At 33.2% G+C, this 17,655-nt stretch overlaps 1 protein-coding gene across 27 annotated transcripts in view; it reads right to left on the minus strand.

Annotated features, from left to right (window-relative positions):
* Positions 1-17,655, minus strand: part of Abi3bp (ABI family member 3 binding protein) — a 238,142-nt gene that overhangs the window by 59,774 nt on the left and 160,713 nt on the right. For 13 of the 27 annotated variants that reach the window (XM_063224856.1, XM_063224855.1, XM_063224841.1 and 10 more), the window contains 10 exons: positions 17,171-17,230; positions 16,302-16,391; positions 14,435-14,491; positions 13,339-13,398; positions 12,678-12,758; positions 11,824-11,883; positions 5,672-5,743; positions 5,189-5,236; positions 4,400-4,465; positions 2,244-2,318 (listed from right to left, as the gene is read on the minus strand). In XM_063224856.1, the coding sequence (XP_063080926.1) occupies positions 2,244-2,318; positions 4,400-4,465; positions 5,189-5,236; positions 5,672-5,743; positions 11,824-11,883; positions 12,678-12,758; positions 13,339-13,398; positions 14,435-14,491; positions 16,302-16,391; positions 17,171-17,230 (669 nt within the window). The remainder of the gene's footprint in view (positions 1-2,243; positions 2,319-4,399; positions 4,466-5,188; positions 5,237-5,671; positions 5,744-11,823; positions 11,884-12,677; positions 12,759-13,338; positions 13,399-14,434; positions 14,492-16,301; positions 16,392-17,170; positions 17,231-17,655) is intronic. The other 14 variants (XM_063224857.1, XM_063224860.1, XM_063224859.1 and 11 more) reach the window with 5 other exon arrangements.

Consider the following 17,655-nt stretch of genomic DNA (forward strand, 5'->3'; position numbering starts at 1 on the left):
TAGGAGAACACACAATTTGGATGTTATAAAACCTCTGAACATAACATTAACAATAGTGTCATTATTACCTATAAACACAGGAATCAAAAATAAAAAAACAGAAATCAAAAATATTAATCCTTTATTGACTTACAAAATTTTCTTGGTGATTTGTTTCAAATTTTAAATCCTGTTTTCCCCTCAAATGCCAAAACACTAACCTGAATTTTGCTCTCCAATTTATAAGCATACTTGAAGTTAAAATAACAAAAAAGGTGACATATCAATTTATAAAATTTTATTTTAAAATTTGTTAGATGGACAAAATTGTGCCATATGCTGAATTACATACTATTGTTAGACGATAGCCATTTCATGCCTAACAAAGTTTGCATTGGTATTATACGTGTAAACAAAATATTCTCCTTTCCAAATGATTCCTGAAGTTTATGAGACCACAATATTTGAATACTTGTATTTAAAAAAGTTTGTGTTATCTTTGTACATGCTACACAGACATCATTGAAAGATTATAAAAATTTAGATATTGTTTATAACTATGAAGTAATATTCTTATTCTCATGGAAGAGGTCTTAATTCCACTCACTTTGAAAAATAATTAGAATGTATTTTGTTTTTCATGATCAGTTTGCTAAGTCATTCCTTAACATTAAGCATCCAGCACTGACAAATCCAGAAATATTTGAGATGTACTTATTTTCCACCAGTCTAGAAGCTGCCTGAGCTGGGACAAGATGAGGAGGTTCCTTTACAGGATTCAGAGTTAGAAACTAGAATACAATGCACCTGTGACTCTATCCATTCTCAATCTTGTCAAGAAAAGAAGATCAAAGTTCTAAATCAAAATTAAATTGAGGCTAAGTGTGGTGGCACACTCCTGTAATTCTAGAACTCGAGAGCCTAAGGCAGGAGGATTACCATGAGTTTGAAGCCAGCCTGGGCTATTGAGCAAGTTCAAGGCCAGCCTGAAAGGCATAGTGAGATCCTGTCTCAAAAAATTTAATTTGGAAGTTTAGACTATAATATGACAATTTAGAGCAAGCTTCTAACTTACTACAAAGTACTCAAATATAAGATAAATTACAGAGAAATTTTACCTATTACTTCTTATCCTCTTCACTTAAAAATTATAAAACAGGAATTTGGAGACTGAAGGTCTTAACTTTTGGTATTTCTTATTTATCATCTTTTCTCTTATGTTTCAGTATTTATCAGCTTTCATGCTTTTCAAATTTTTATTTCTTCTTTCCCACTCTTGTTCTATGATGCATATCCAAATAAAAAATTGAAAACTACTTCTCATGTAATGTTAAAATAATTTAAAAATTATGTTTAATTTCTTATCAATAAATTTAGTATAATTTGGTTAAATATTTTAAATTTTATGTTTTCCTTATTCTAGTCATTATTTATTTATTAATTAATCATTAATTTTTCCCTGAGAATTTTTATATATTAATGGTTCAAGTATAATTGTTAGCAAATATTTTTATTCTTTGGATGCATATCAGCTAGAGAGCTTTATATATTTATGTATCAGAGTATATTATTAGAATAGTAAGTTTGGGTAATTAGAACCAATTTAAAAATATAATGACAGACTTAAATCATTCATTAGATGTGGGTTATAAATAGTCATTTAAAGAATTTTTCTTTACAAATTTAATAACAGGTAAAATTTCTCTCAGAATCAGCTATTAGAAACCACCTAAAACTATAGATTTTTCCTCCCTTGCGCAGATATTCTGAGATATGATTAAAGTATATAAAGATTTAATGAATCTAGAAATACTAGTTAGAGCAAGAATAATTTTAATTCAAATATATTCCTTTTGAAAACCTTTAGAAGTAGTGTATTTTCATTCCCTGGTATACTGGACCACTGTACCTCAGGTTTGTTTTTGTAAGTGAGACATATGTTGGTGATGATTTAAATCATAGAGGGAAGCACATTTAGTGATGGTGGAAGGACCCTCCATCTGGGAGAGAAGCAGGGAACAGGCAGGCCACTATGTCCAAGAATGCAATTCTTGTTCATCTCCATCTTAAGTAACGAGAAGCCCTGTGGAATAAGCTCTTCCAATGATTTACTTTTTTAATCAAGTCTAAAAATAAATGTACTGTAAATGCTTTTTAAATTACTGAGGAAGACTTGTTTCATAAAGTTTAAAAACTCACCCTGTTACCACGCAACAGAATAACCCCATTAATATCATACTTTTCAAGGTAAAGTACATATTTACCTGGTTGTGTTTGTGGGATTCTTGGATGTTGTGAAGTTTTTGTCTTGGGAGGAGTACGGGGTGTCTGCCTGAGAGCTAAACAAAAGACATAGGTTTGGAATTCTTGCACCCCTTGAAAATCACATTATTTTAATCTCTGGAAGCTCAGATGTTTGTTGAGTGATTGAAGACCAAAGTACACAGCAACTACAATTAAAGCTTCTAAAGATTTACAAAGTAGAGGTAGATAATTTTTTACATATAGAAAAACAAAAGAAAAGACACATTATATGACACTGGCAAAATAAAATTGTTAGAATTTTAGAAATATCTACTGCAAATTTCTTTTAAATAAGTTGAAACTAAATCTCATAATGAAACTTACTCATTACAAATTCATACCACTTCATCAAACTATCCAGATATACTAAATAAAATACAAGGACACAAAATTTTTCCTACATAAAACAGAAAATTGTCATGTAATATTCCAAATATAGATTGTGACTTAAGTTCAAGTTATAATGGGAAAAATTAATCTTATAAATAAAACACAAACTGGTTATACTGGGAAAGAAAAACTGAATAACAAAGATACTTTTCTGCTCAGTATTGTTTTGCTGAGAAATTCCTAAAGAAGTTCTAAGACATTCATTGTAAAATCCAATTGCTTCTTCCCCAAGGAAGTTAAGTATATAACCTAAAGAAGCAAAGGAAATATTAGATGCAAAGTTGTATTTTGTTGAATTGAAATGTGTTCAGGATAAAAGAAATAAAATACAGTCTCAGACACCTTAAGAAGAGCTTGCTGAAAATAAGAATTATTAGACACCAGAAGTTTCTGAATGAATATGCAGAGGCTTCTTCCTGATAATAAATAAAAATGTACAAGGCATACAGGGCTTTCACTGGCATCTTCTTGCCTATAGAGAGATGAACATCAAGATATATCAGAGATTACTTTGGTTTAAATTTCCCTTTGCCAATCATTGGGGCTATAGACACAGGTTCTTCATCAAAAGTTACGTGATTTATTAGAACCTCTCCAATCGTAAATTTTGATGGTTTGAGTTTGATACTTAAACTAAAAGTCATGATTTTCTTCTGATTGTCAGCCTCCTTGATAAGGTTCCAACTGATATGGTAATTTCTCCCCAGTACATATAACAGATCCTGTAAAGGTAAAGGCACGTCATGGAGTAATGGCATGAAAAATCAGAATAGGAATTACTGACTAAACATTTATAATTAGATATTTCAGTAATATAAATTATTAGAGCTATTAAAGACATTTTCCAAAAATATTAGATTTCAGCTTTGTAGTCAATATGGAATTCTGGAAAACGACTAAACTGTAGAGTTTATAGGTAACATTTTATGGGGGTGTTTCAGAGTACAGTGAATAAATTTTATAACCTATATCTCTTAGAAATAAATCCAGGTGAAAAAAATTAATGGCAGTCCAAACTAAAGTTGGATTTATTTATGATGAACCTTTATTCCATGAAAATCCATATATATTGAGAGGACTTTTCATTGTAAGAAAAGGCACATTTGGTCATATGCATGCTGGTAATTTGTTTTCATTTACTTCAAACTCCACCAAGTAAGTCTGTATGATTGGCCAAAGTCAATGGTATGATTTCAATTTCCCTACATACAGTGAAATGGCCAAATCTTTGCAGAAGAAAACGAAAGAAGAAGAGTCTCTGAACAATGACAAGGTGAGGTAGACAGTTATATTGTTTTATGTGGATTACACTATAAAATCTGATTCTGGAGATGTCCTTTAATCTCAAACACAAATTTGATAACTTAAACTACTTCTTTACATGACAGAAGTTATAAAACTGCTCATGATGATAAAGTAATTATAATTAGAACATACATATATACCTAAAATATCATAGAATATAAATTTGTTCCCCAAAAACATTTCTAGATACCGAAGTAAATACTTGAAGAATAGCTGAGAGATGTTTTCAAGAAGTATACTTAAAATATGCACAACACAGTCACTTGAGAGCTTACTGATGCAGAAGCGCTATGCCAGACAGACAGGCTCACATATCAAACACTGTGAGTGAAGAGATGAAGTCAGGGGCCCTGAGGTCCAGGAGAGACATACTGTCACTTTGCACTCACCTCATACACGAAATATAAAATAGTATATTTACCAGGTTCAGTCTGAGGCTCATCTGGGCTGGTTAGGACTATAGTTTGGGAAGGCATGGGAGACATTTCTATGGTAATGGAAGGAAAGTATTTGAGGTTACTAAAATGTTTGACACACCCTAATTACAGACAATGGACAGGATGGTAAAAGATTTTACAAATTGAGAAAATTACAAGTATGCCAACAAAACAGCACTTCTACTTCTTCATAACTCATTTTATTTCAAAAATGCTTAGAGATCCTTGCTTCAATGTACTTTTGAAATAAATAAAATCATTATTTTTGTAATCATCACTTCATGCTAGGATCTTACCTCTTTGACAACTATAGAATATTTAATAGGAGCCATGAAGGAATTATGTAATTTTTAAAAACATAACAATCCAAGCAAGTAATGAAGTACAGAATCTCCCCTAACAGAGAAAAATGAATAAAACATATAGATGAATGTGGTAGGGTGAATGATAATGGAAAGAATGCCACTAGGTCAGAAAGTAGGATACAGAGCTAAGCTTATACCTGGCACATTCAACACAATACCACTTTGGCAGAATAGTCAATGTTAGAGAGAAAAAGAAGTTTTACATTCAACAGTTTGGCTGATGTAAAACAGAAAAAGACACCAAGGTCTTGATAGGAAACTGAGAAAGAGAAAATTTTGGATGGTGGTCATGAATAGGAACACTTAGATGATGGTGCAACATGAATTCGCAAGAAAGGCCCTGAGGTTTTCAGGCGGGTGCGATGGGGACAGAAAGCACATGGTTTGGGTTACTGAGACTGTCATTACCTAGTGTGATCTCGGGAGGTTCAGACACATATGGAACAGATTCCACAACTGTATCAAAACAAAGGAGAACAATTTAAAAGAACTATAAGTCACTAAGCTATAGTCACATATTTCTTTAATAAATAGCCACATAACACATCTCCAAGAATTTGTATTATAACTTTACAGACAGTATAACTGAGTTCAAGGAGGGGAAATTCTATTTTATTACCCCAACTCACCATATAACGTTGATGTTTTATCTGTTATGACTTTCAAATATTATTATGTCTCAATTTTCAGACATCAGTAGAGAAATAGGAATTTATTCTATTTTCAGAGTCAATTATCACTTTAAGCATCCAACAATATTGTAAGTTACAGCTCTTTAAATCTGTTCCGTTTTAGATCATGTCACAGTGTAAGTATTTATAGTCCATAGACGTCACAAATGCTAATTAAAATGTGGTGAATGGATGAATTAAAGCAAGAAAACATTATCACCTTCAGTCTTTGGTTCATCTGGTCTGAGAGGTATTTTGGTAGTGGGATTTATATAATCAATTTCAGCTGGTGCTAGAGAAGAGGGAATGAATGGATAGTTAGTGGTGGGGAGACCAAAGGGGAAGTCATGGAATCCTGTATTTAATTTGAAAACACAGGTTACTTACACTAAGCAGATACATTCTTGAGTATAAGTAACACTCAGGCAGATTATGAAGGCAAGTGTAATTTAGTAGGATACAAAAGAAGGCAATGTATTGGGCGAAAATACACACACCACACGTATTCAACAGAGTCTATAGCAGTTTACTACCTGGTGCTAATTTCACTTCCTTTCATATTTTTGCATAAGTGTTCTAGTAAGAGAAAAAGATAGGCAGAGTTTCTTTAGGAAGCATGAAGGGGACTCCTAAGGATGCAACAATAATGAAATAGCAGGTTCACATTCATGTACATATTCATATATGTACATATATTTAAAGAGTGATCAGAAATAGTTGAAAACTTTCATTCGGTGAGAGGAAACTAAAGAAATTATGCCATGTGCCATGTGCTGCCTATAGTAACTTTTGAGCTCATGGGATATTTGCATGATATGAGAAGCAGGTGGCTGTGAAATGTCACAAAGCATGAGCATATCCAAAGATGACTTTTTTGATGAGATGGAAAAGCATACATGGTTAACGTCCGTTTGGGGAATATTTTTCATCTATAATCTCCTTTGACGAGTCAGCATTAAATGTAACTGATTCCAGAATACCAGAAACTAGTGAAAAACACAAAATGGTACAATTGATCAAGGATGAGTTGTGAACATTAAGTAAAGTAGTGCAAACTAAGCACTTAAACAGGTGCCTTGCCTCTTGTGTCAATGTTAACTCTTATGATATTAATAATGATATTTTATTAACATAAGAAAAGTTCCAATATTGAATTGAATTTATCATATAGGTGTTGCAAGTAATAACCACAATTTATACCTACATCAAAATGTCATTTATGCAATTAAAAATAGAAGAATTACAGTTCTATTTATTTATTTATTTATTTATTTATTTATTTTTGCCTTTTTGAGACAAGGTCTCGCTATGCAGTAAGGCTGATCTTGAGCTCACTTTGTAGCCCAGGCTGTCAAACTCACAAGGATCCTTCTGCCTTAGCTTTCTGACTGCTGGGATTGCAGGCATGCACCACCATGCCCGGCTAGAAATTACAATTCTATGCTATAAAAAAGTAGAAAACTTTTCAAAAGTAAATATCAGGAAGTAGCAACAGCATTCCTAATACTGATTTTAAGAATTTGTTTCCAGTTTTGAGTGGCAATATGCTTTGAAGGATTTATATTGGGTTTTTTTTGTTTGTTTTTTGCATTTTTTTTTTATTGGTACCAGGAATCGAACTCACAACATAGGCTTGCAGGGCAGGCACTTATGCCGCTGAGTTAAATCCCCAGCCCCAGGATTCATATTGTTTTTATTGTATTTTATTTTTTCATCTTAACTGAAATGGGAAATTTCTCTTTCCTTGAATGTCATAACTGAACTAGCATTTTTTTAGATGGCAGAGAAGAAATTTAACTTAATGCTAAGGAAAACCACAAATTCATAACTTTTGATAAAAATAAGGATAAGGTATATAATGGGTTATTTTAAAAGATTAATCAGAGATGTCATTATTCTCTAAAATAATATACAGCAAATTCAATGGGAAGAAGTATTAATTAGATTAACTGTATTAATTAGATTAACAGTTAATCTAATTAATCTAACATATTACTAAATATCAATGTGCAACTATAAAATGATATTTCTATAGTATTTAGAATTATAAAATTCACATCGCTTTTGTATTTTGTTTCTTTGGAAATGCAGCACTCTGAAGCTCACATTGTACTCTGACAGATGAAGCAATTTATTTACCAGGCATTTCTAGGCTTGGTGATGGTTTCAAAATAAAAGTTTGCAGTTCAATAACTGGAAGAAGACAATCTAAAATATAAAACTAATCATGAATAATTACTTCATAGATTTTAGAGAAAAACAGATGAGTTGAAGCAAGGTTCAAAATTGCAAGGTTATAGGAAGCCATGCAAAGTGTATGTTATTTAAAATGGTTAGCCAACTATACTCCTGCCAAATTCAGCCCTCTGCTTTATCCATGAGCTAAGAATGGTTTTCACATTATTTAAGCAATGGGAAACAATGAAAAGAATACTATTTTGTGACATGTGAAAATGTTATGAAATTCAAATAAAGTTTTATCAAAACAGCCACGTTTTGAACTCAAATGAGCCAGGGCCTAGTTATATAACAGTTCTGGTTGCCTTCCAACTACAACAGAAGAACTAAGTAATTGTAATAGAAGCTGAATGGCCTGTAATCTCTGAAATATATGCAATCCAAAATTTCACAGAGAAAACAATATCTGGTTTCTAATTTAAAACATTCTTCTGAAAAGCAGAGCCTATTAGGCTGTCATGGACTACTGTATCTGAATCTTTGTTCCCATGAGGGATCTCCCAGAATTTTCTATATCTCATTTCATGGTGGTAATTCTAGAAAAGTGTTGAGTATCAATAGGAAGGTTTGTTCTATTTTCTCGTTTGACTACCCCTTTTAACACTTTCAACAAGCACTGAGATTTATTGTTTTTTCTCTTCCCACCATTCCATCCATTAATCCAAGTCCTATAGTTACCTCTCTCTCTCTCTCTCTCTCTCTCTCTCTCTCTCTCTTTCTCTGTAGCTCTCTCTCAGTCAGTGTTTCACTGTGCATTTCAGGATGGCCTTGAACTCACTTTGTTGTCCAGGGTGGCCATGGTCTCACAGTGATCCTCCTGCCTCAACCTCCTGAGTGCTGGGATTACAGACACGCACTATTTCACCTGGCCCTTATAGCTATTGCAAATCCCAACTACTCTCTGTCAGTCCACAAGAATTTTTGATTCTCTTAAATATTTTCTGTTTTCCCCACAAACTGGGAAAAGATTTTAGTGAACTCTCTCTCAGACAAGGGACTCTTGTCTAAAACATATAAAGAATTAAAAAAAACTCAGACCTCCAAAATTCAAAGATCCAATCCAAAAATAGGCATCTGAGATGAATACGCACTTCTCAGATGAAGAAATGCAAATGGCAAATAAATACATGAAAAAATGTTAATCATCATTGGTCATTAGAGAAATTCAAATTAAAACCACACTGAGATTGCGTCTCACTCCTGAAAGAATGGCCAGGATCAAGAAAACCAACAACAACAAATGCTGGAGAGGCTGTGGAGAGAAAGGAACTCTCCTGCACTGTTGGTGGGAGTGTAGACTGGTGCAGCCTTTGTGGAGGTCAGTCTGGAGATTTCTCAAAAAGCTGGGATTGGAAGTCCCATTTATTCCAGCTATTCCACTTCTAGGCATATTCCCAGAAGAACTGAAAGCATCATACCACAGTGATATATGTGCACCTATGTTTATAGCAGCACAATTTGTAATTGCCAGATCTTGGAAACAACCCAAGTGTCCATCAACTGAGGAATGGATAAAAAAGTTGTGGTATTTCTATACAATGGAGTATTATTCAGCTATAAAGAAGGATCACATTGAGATATTTATCAATAAATGGGCGCAGCTTGAGACCATACTCGTAAGTGAAATAAATCAATCTCGCATGTGTGAATACTGAATAGTTTCCCTAATGTAAGTAATGATTCAAATATATAAAAATACGTGGTAATCACGATTCCCAATTATGTGGCCTTGAAGCCTTATAAAGTTTTCACCTATTAATTGGAAAGGCTTTATTCTGGGCTTCTTGATATGGAAATATTTGAAGCTATAATATATTAAGTTTTATTCAAATATTTCAAGGAAAAAGACAAACACTATGGTAACTACTATTAAGTCGGGTTATTTGGTGGTGAAGCACTAGGTTGCTGAAACAGTCATGCTTTGACCTGTATTGTTATATTGTTATGTCCTGTTTTATCTCAATCTCTCCCTTATTCTTTAAAAAAATTATTTAGTTATTTCTTATGTTTGTTTTAATTAAGGGGAAAAATTAAAAAAATTAGTAGGATATATAATAGTAACTTTTTTTGATTTCCTATTAACTTGTTTTGAAGTCCTGTAATACTCCCACGATCTTGTTTTGACTGATTAGACTCTGTTCCATTCTGTATGATAGTTATCAAGTTTGAGGGTATAGGCAACTACTTTGAAGGCAATAAGATTCAATAAGATGCCCATTCTGGTTTGACTATTGTCTCCTTTGGAAGTCCTGTAATGTTTACAATGCTTAAGTTTTATTGGTCTTGTTCTCTACTGTTTTGTTCAACTTTATAATATCTAATGAGATAGACAATTCTTTTTAAGGAAACAAGAGACATCGTTGATAACCATTGTGGATAACCTTGTACTCTGTTTTACATCATGTGCTATGTCTATCCTTGGTTTTGACTGACAGCTTTGTTTTGTCATATTTGACTTTATTCTCCCCCCCCCAAAAAAGTAATAAGAACCAAGGTGTAATTAAAACCCAAAATGTGTAAATTTTGTTGTAAAAAAGAGAGGGAAAAAAAGAGCTCTAAAGGATACAACAGCAAGTGTGTTTAGGGGTGTTAAATAGCTGACCATATTAATGTTTTTGGTTGGATCATTGAACACAACTGTTTGCAGTCTCACTGTTTGAATGTCCACTTTGTATTCTTTGATGCTGTGATTTGAGCAACTATTTCTAAGATGATAATGTGTAATCTATTAACTGGTGATTCCTTATTGTTTTTTTTTTTTTTTTTTTTTTGTAGTTCTGTATTACTTGTACCCTTACACCGCTTTGTTTTGTTTTGTGTTTTTCTCTTTTTCCTTTTAAATAAAATTAAAAAAAATATTTTCTGTTCTCACCACTTGACTAAGCAACTATATCGAAGAAAACTTTTGGAAAGTGTTTTCTTCAAGTTAAATTGTTACTTTAACAGGCAAAACACCGCCTTATTTTTGATCTCTACTTCTATTCCTTACCCTATCCTGTTCAACTGCTAATATGGTGCTGGGGATGTAGGAATAAAGGAAAGGATTTTTTACCTAAACCAAAACAAAACAAAGCAGAAGTATCCCTACTGAAAAGAATAGATACAACTGAAAAGAGATGAAATGGAATAAGAAAAGTGAATCCAATGTACCAGAGACAATTCTTACATAGGACACAAGGTAAATTTAGCTACCACGCAGACCTCTCTCAGCTATGAGCCTAATGGCCAACTCTACAATCATTATTAACTTAATAGGGTCTCTTCTTTTACAGGACACAGAAGTTCAAGGCAACTCGCTGTCCTTTTTGACATCCACTGCAATTGGCTGGAGAGACTCTATAAACTAGGAATCTAATTTCAACTGAGAAGCCTTAGGTAGTTTAAAGTTTGGCAGGTGAATAGAGCTTTCTTTTTCATGTTTTTAAAACTGAAGAAAGAACAACTTGGTATATTGTATATTTAATGTCTAGAGGCCTGAATAATGAATTACTATTTTCTAAATTATATTTTCTCAAATTGACTTCCTAACTTAAAAAAAAAACTAACCTAATTTGTTAATGATTGGAGTGTCCTTTAAATTCCAAAATTAAATAGGAATACTAGTTAAGGGAGTAAAATATAATGTGAATACACTCAGAAAAACCTTTATTTAGTAAAGATTAAAATCCACTGCTACAGGGTAGTGAAAAAGAAGAGTAGTCAAGCACATTGATGGTGGAGGAGCCTGAAACTTCCAGAGAACAACTTTGATTTATTAATGAATACCTCATTGCTTGAAGCAGAGCAATAAGATAATACAGATCTCAGGGAAACTTAGTTATTCAGAAGCTTATGCCACTTAATTGTTATAACTCTACAGATCTAGATATTAAAGGGAAAAGGAAAAATTTGATCATAAGATTTAAAACTCAGTCATATGATACAATGTTAGAGAGGGCTTTATGGTACATGGATATATTTCAATGAATCCCAAGTAGCTATTAAGAGCAACAGGCAAAATTTGAATTAAGATTTCTGACTACTCTTAAGATGAAGTATGAAACAGTGTGACAATAGCAATGTTAGGCAGCAGGAGTAATTGATGTTTAATTAGCAAGAAAAAAAGCATTTAAGGAAAGTTACGAAATTCATTACCTAATGTTGTTTCTGGAGACCCAGTACTACGAATATCAGGTGCAAAGTCTGGAATAGGCACTAATTAAAAGCAACAACATGAACACAGGAGAGTTTAAATACATGTGAAAACCTTTTTCTTCAAAATAGAGTTTCAAGTGACAATTTTTAAAAAGGGACAGGAAGTAATGCTTTTGCATACAGGAAGTATGCAATTGCTTTTTGAAGAGTTGGTAACATTAAGTCAGATTAGTTAATTGCAGAAGATAGTCAAAACCTTTGAATTCCACTATATATCTTACTATGATCCACATAACATTTTCTTTCATATTGTGCATCCTGATTGTTATATAATTAATATAGAACATTGCTTTGGAAATCTGTCTAGATAATATGGGTACAAATACATATGAAAATAACTTGATGCATTTGTTGGAGGTTGAAAAATGTTTATGTAATTGTGGCTAATTATGTAATTGTGGCTAATTGTGTAATTTATTGCTGTATCGATGCAGATACAGCAATAAAAATTACAAATACCTAAATACCTATACCAATGTTGCTATCAACTCTTCCTTTTTTTTTGAATCAGGACTCAAACTCAGGATCTTGCGCTTGCCAGGAAGGCGCCATGTCACTAAGCTGTATCCTCAGCCCTCTCAACTCATCTTTTACAGAGCAAGCAAGAACTTCATTCAAATTAAATCACTAGTGTCCCCACATCATGTTCTTCGAACAGCTCTATAGAGGACGTAGACGTTAGCCCCACTTAATGCCTTGACTCCTAGAAGTCTTTCCATTATGGGCATTGTTTTAGGACACCACTGGTATAGACTCTAGGACTCACCCCCAGAACTAAGGGATCACACATTTACCCAATTTTGTCTGAGATGCTTCAGGACTGGATGTGGTCTTAGGTCTGGGACGTGGACGACGTGTTCGTAGTATTTTAGGAGCTAAAGGAAGAAACTTTAGATTATTTTGGTGAAAGTGGCTTTGTAAAGAAAAGGTTTATGTTTTCCAAGATACATTACATTTCTTTGAGATTTAATGTATATGTAAGATTAAGATATTTTCTATTTTTTCCAATTATTTTGTATACACTGAAGATTCCTCTGACAGAGAAAATTCACATATAAAATTGAGTCAAAGAACAAACAGCTATAAATCTTTAATTTCAAAATAAACTGTGGCCAAATTAAGTTCCAGGGTCTTAGATTACAATAAAACTTTTAAATACTTCAACGAATTCATGGCACCATAAAATGTCATAATGTAATCAGTCTAGATAAGATATAGATACTACCAGCTTGTGTTTGAAATCCAGACTATAAAAATAAAAGTATTCTAGATCCTTGCATAGCTTTTAAAATCACCAGATAACTTCTGTTATGACTATTTAATACTCTTAAGAAGAAATAATATAAAGTTCACAAACAGCAGTCTTATAAAGCCAATAATATTGTGATTATGATGATGATGGAATAAGTTTGAAAATGAGCAAGAAAAAATTGTTAAGGAACACAATATAATTACCTAATGTTGTGTCTGGAGCCTTGGTTATAAGAGTGACAGGTTCAAGGACTGTTGTAAGAACTGGCCAAAAATAGTAAAATAAACCAGACATTAAAAAAATTACTTCAAGATTAATTTTACAAACGGATTCATTTTAGCTTCAGAAAGAAAGAAGAGACAACTTGTAGATTCAGTGAAAGCATGGCCAAATGCACATTAACCTGATAGCATAAATTTGCAACATAGCATCGTACAGAGCTAAATATTAGTACATAGTCTTCAAGATGTTTCCTTAAACATTTAATGACCTGACCCTTATGCTGTGAAAGTCTACTGGACAAATTTTTATACATTAACATGATGTATGTTTTTTGGGCTTACTAAAAAGGGCATTTAATAAAGGCTGAGGTAACTGTCTACTCATTTACCTACTATTTAAATAATTATGGGTACAATAAAAGCTCATATGTTTGAAAGCATAAAGAAAACACTTAACTGATGAAATGCACTATCACAGTATCAGAGTCCTTGATTCAATAAAGTTAAGACATACTTAAAAGCTGCTAGAGAAGAAGAGGCAGCCTGTCCTATCGGAAAACTATAACTAAATGCTCCAAGTTTGGTATATTTTAAAATTTGACAATTTAGTAAAAGCATCATTCCCTAAAACAATAGATACACCAACCTATCACATATATCCTAATACATTAAAAAGAAATATGAGAATTGAAATACAGTATTTCATACTTGTTGAGGGATAGAGAATAAATAACAGAGGTTTAACTTTGAAACATAGCCTTCGGTAATCAATGCTGTTTAAACAAATGCATATGATCATATGACACAATGAAAAGCAGTTTGTGTTGTCCTGAAATTATTTCATGTATAGTTCTCTTAAATTCAGCTAATAACTTGACACAGAAACCAGCATAATTTCAAGATAAACACTGGGAAGGCATGACAATAGAGGATAATAGAGGACAATGGAATCTTAAGATGAAGATGATTCAATGATGCACCAATGAAAGAGGAATTAAGAGGAAATGAAGGCAATGAAGAGGAATGAAAAGATAATGAAGAGGAAAGGCAGTATTTAAAGAACACATATTCTTATTACCCATGGTGTCAGGAGCTCCAGTTCTAAGAATACCAGGTTCAAGATCTGTAGCAGGAACTAATTAAAAGTGATCAAATAAAGATGTGAAAAGTCAGCAAATTAAATCTTACCAGTGTGATATTGCTTCAAGATGTATATAGAAATTTTAAGAAAATTTATGAAGTTTAATACTCGTTAAAGATTTGGTTGTCTTGTAGCCCTATAAACATTCCTTTAAGAGCTACCCAACTATAGCCTACTCAGTTCAGTAAGCATCTCAAGTCAATGTGACATTCTTCTAGGCATCTGAGTACCTTTTTCCAACTTTTATAGAAACATTAGATATTTTACCAAAGATGTGCAAGGGGTGATTGAAAAACATGGTACATACTTAAAAATTATTTCAGTATAAGACACATTGCCTTTAATTCTTCTCAAAACACTCCTCGTCTTGCTTTGAGCACACTTATCTTTGTTCTTCACTTTCTTAAGCAGTCTGGAAGTCCTCTTTCATGTCTTTTCTTGCACAGTCATGGTTACATGTTTTGTCAATTCAAAACATTTACTTTCCATGATCTTTTGACCTGCATGTCAGAGAAGTCACAGCATGTCAGATTTGGTGAAAAGTTGGAGAAGGACACATTGGAATGTTTTTATGAGTGTGCCTTTGTATTGGGTGCCGCTTGGCAACAATGCTCACCATATTTTTTTTTATCAAAACTTGGAAAGAAAAGACAGCTTCCAGAACTGCTCCAGAAAGTGGCAAGAATCATTAGATAAGTATGTATAAAGAGAGGAGGAATAGTTTGAGGGGGATTAATAGGAATGTGTCTTTTTACTGTAATAAAATTTTAAAAGTTTAAGCATTCACCACATATTGTGATGACCTTTTTACTATATAACTGCTCTGCAATTATTGGCTTCTTGGTGAAAGCTTTAATATGTCTAAATGGTCCTGGATATCCTAAGTAGCTTTCATGCATGAGACAGGATACAACAAAAAATAATGCAAAATGAGTCACACTCATCTTATTAAGGATACTTATCTGGAAACAGGTCGAGATAAAAAAAAAAAAACAGGCAGATGTGCTCAACAAAGAGAATGAGTATCCACTTTGTGTGTGCTACCCACCAGAGCAGCTTTTCATTCTAATCACAAAAATGTAGGTATCCCCTCTAGGTGGATAGAAAGGATCACTGATGGTTTTCGGGTCAGATGAGGACTTTGTTTAATTGCTCCTATTCATCTTCCCAAATGTAACTATTATGCCTCTTAAAAGCAGTATTTAACTTGTTTCAGGAAATCTGTGCCCCATGATTGGGCTTTATATTTCCCTTTTGTCTCTTCAACACCAAAATATTAAGACCCAGCTTTGCCAAGTCTTTATCCTTGTTCTTCATAAACTTTTCTTTTTCTAAGTTCATAAATGTTAAAAATCCCCTAAATATCAAGTTTGATTTGCATACAAAAAGCACCTCATTTCTATTATTTCCTTCTGTGTATGTTTCACATGGGGGCAGGTCTGCACCTTGACTGTATCACAATCTGAGAGGTAGAAACAAGTCTCCACTAATGGGTTATCCTCACAGCTGTTGCTTGACTGTAGGAAGATGAAAGGTAATTAATGCTTGATTCCATTTGGACACTGACATTTTATCTTTAAGAGAATAAATGAATTAAGTGGCAGAAAAAAATCCAAAGGATAGAGACGATTCCTATGCAGAACACACAAATAATTCAGTCTCCACATTGGTTTCTGACTATATTTGTCCTTGCAAACTCATCAGTGGCAGCAGCAGCAGGTTACTTTGCCTTCACCCACACAGGCTTTCACTCCTTCCAATGACATTAATCATGGACTTCCAACAGTGGCCAGCAGACACTCACATTTACTTGGTGTGATTTGAGAAGCTTTAGGACTTGGTGTGGTTTTACGTTTGGGACGTGGACGACGGGTCCGTTTAGATGTTTTAGGAGCTGAGGAAAGAAAATCTCCAGTTATTGCTGAATGATTGCAGTTATGAGTTCAAAAGTAATAGTGTAGAAGAGAAGGATCATGGCTCCATGTTCCCTGAAACTTATTAGAGGCTTCTCATATTTTAGGATAATTTTCTTCCTAACTTTTTAATTTTAAAATTTTGCCATTATAATAGCCTATATCTTTTTATAACTGGGAGTCTCATGGGCATAAGAGTCATATATAAAATGGAATTGTTAATTCAAAAAGTAAAGGTAATATACAAAACCCTTACAGAATTGGAATCATTGCTAAAATATCATAGTGATAGTGATGTTTGGTTATAAGATCTTTGATAGTTTACTAAAATATGATAAAATAAAATTTCAGAACAAATACCACATAGATGATATAAATGTGTGAATGAATAAGAATTAAAAGTAGAATTTTAGATTCACAAGGAAACTTCCTGATACCATAATAATTGTTAAAGTCAAGACAATTTCTTTCTAAAGTCACCTTTAAGAAAATATTGGTTAATAACCACAAAAGATGACAAAATAATTTCAGATGGTTCTATACTAACAGTGCATAAGATGAGTTCATGCATGAGTCTCTTAAAATGTAACTTGTTTTAAGTGTCAGAGCTTTCAGTACTTTTAGAATGAAGAAAATAATGGAAAGACCACAGAGGACAGTGTCTTAGTCTAACAGTGTGGAAGGACCTGGGGCAATGAGAAAGATGCAATGTGGCAAGGAGAAAGAAGAGCACTTGCTGAGGATCTCAACATGTTATTACCTTGTGTTGTCACCCAAGTCTCTGTTCTGAGTGTCACAGGTTCAAGCCCTGGAGTAGGAACTGATGGAAAGTATTAAAGTAAACCAAATGATTATTTTAAATGAATGAAACACAAAAGTTCTCCAAAATGAACTTTTCTGTATAGCACAATTTCTAAAACTTTGCAGGTTTTAAAAAAAAACTGCTAAACTAAAAAAGTAGGCAGCTTATTTCCTAAAACTTGGCTATCTGTCAGATAATTCTTTATTGTTCCTTCTTTGATTACCTAAGTAATAATCTAAAGTGAGCTGTGTGGATATTGCTATGAACTTATCTTTGGAAAGAGACTAAGGTCTCGTCATAATGAACTGAGAAGGTTATCCCTCTATTGGAAGAAAATAAACAATGTAACTTCAGTGGGACAGCAAAGAACTTGCCCGAGTGTATCAGATCAGATCTCATCTGCTTCATCAGGTGCCTAAGAATCTCCACTCTGGATATTTACA

The sequence above is a fragment of the Cavia porcellus genome, unplaced genomic scaffold, assembly GCF_034190915.1.
Source record: "Cavia porcellus strain 051 isolate PalLab524CR breed Dunkin Hartley unplaced genomic scaffold, mCavPor4.1 scaffold_15, whole genome shotgun sequence".
Taxonomy (NCBI): Eukaryota; Metazoa; Chordata; class Mammalia; order Rodentia; family Caviidae; genus Cavia; species Cavia porcellus.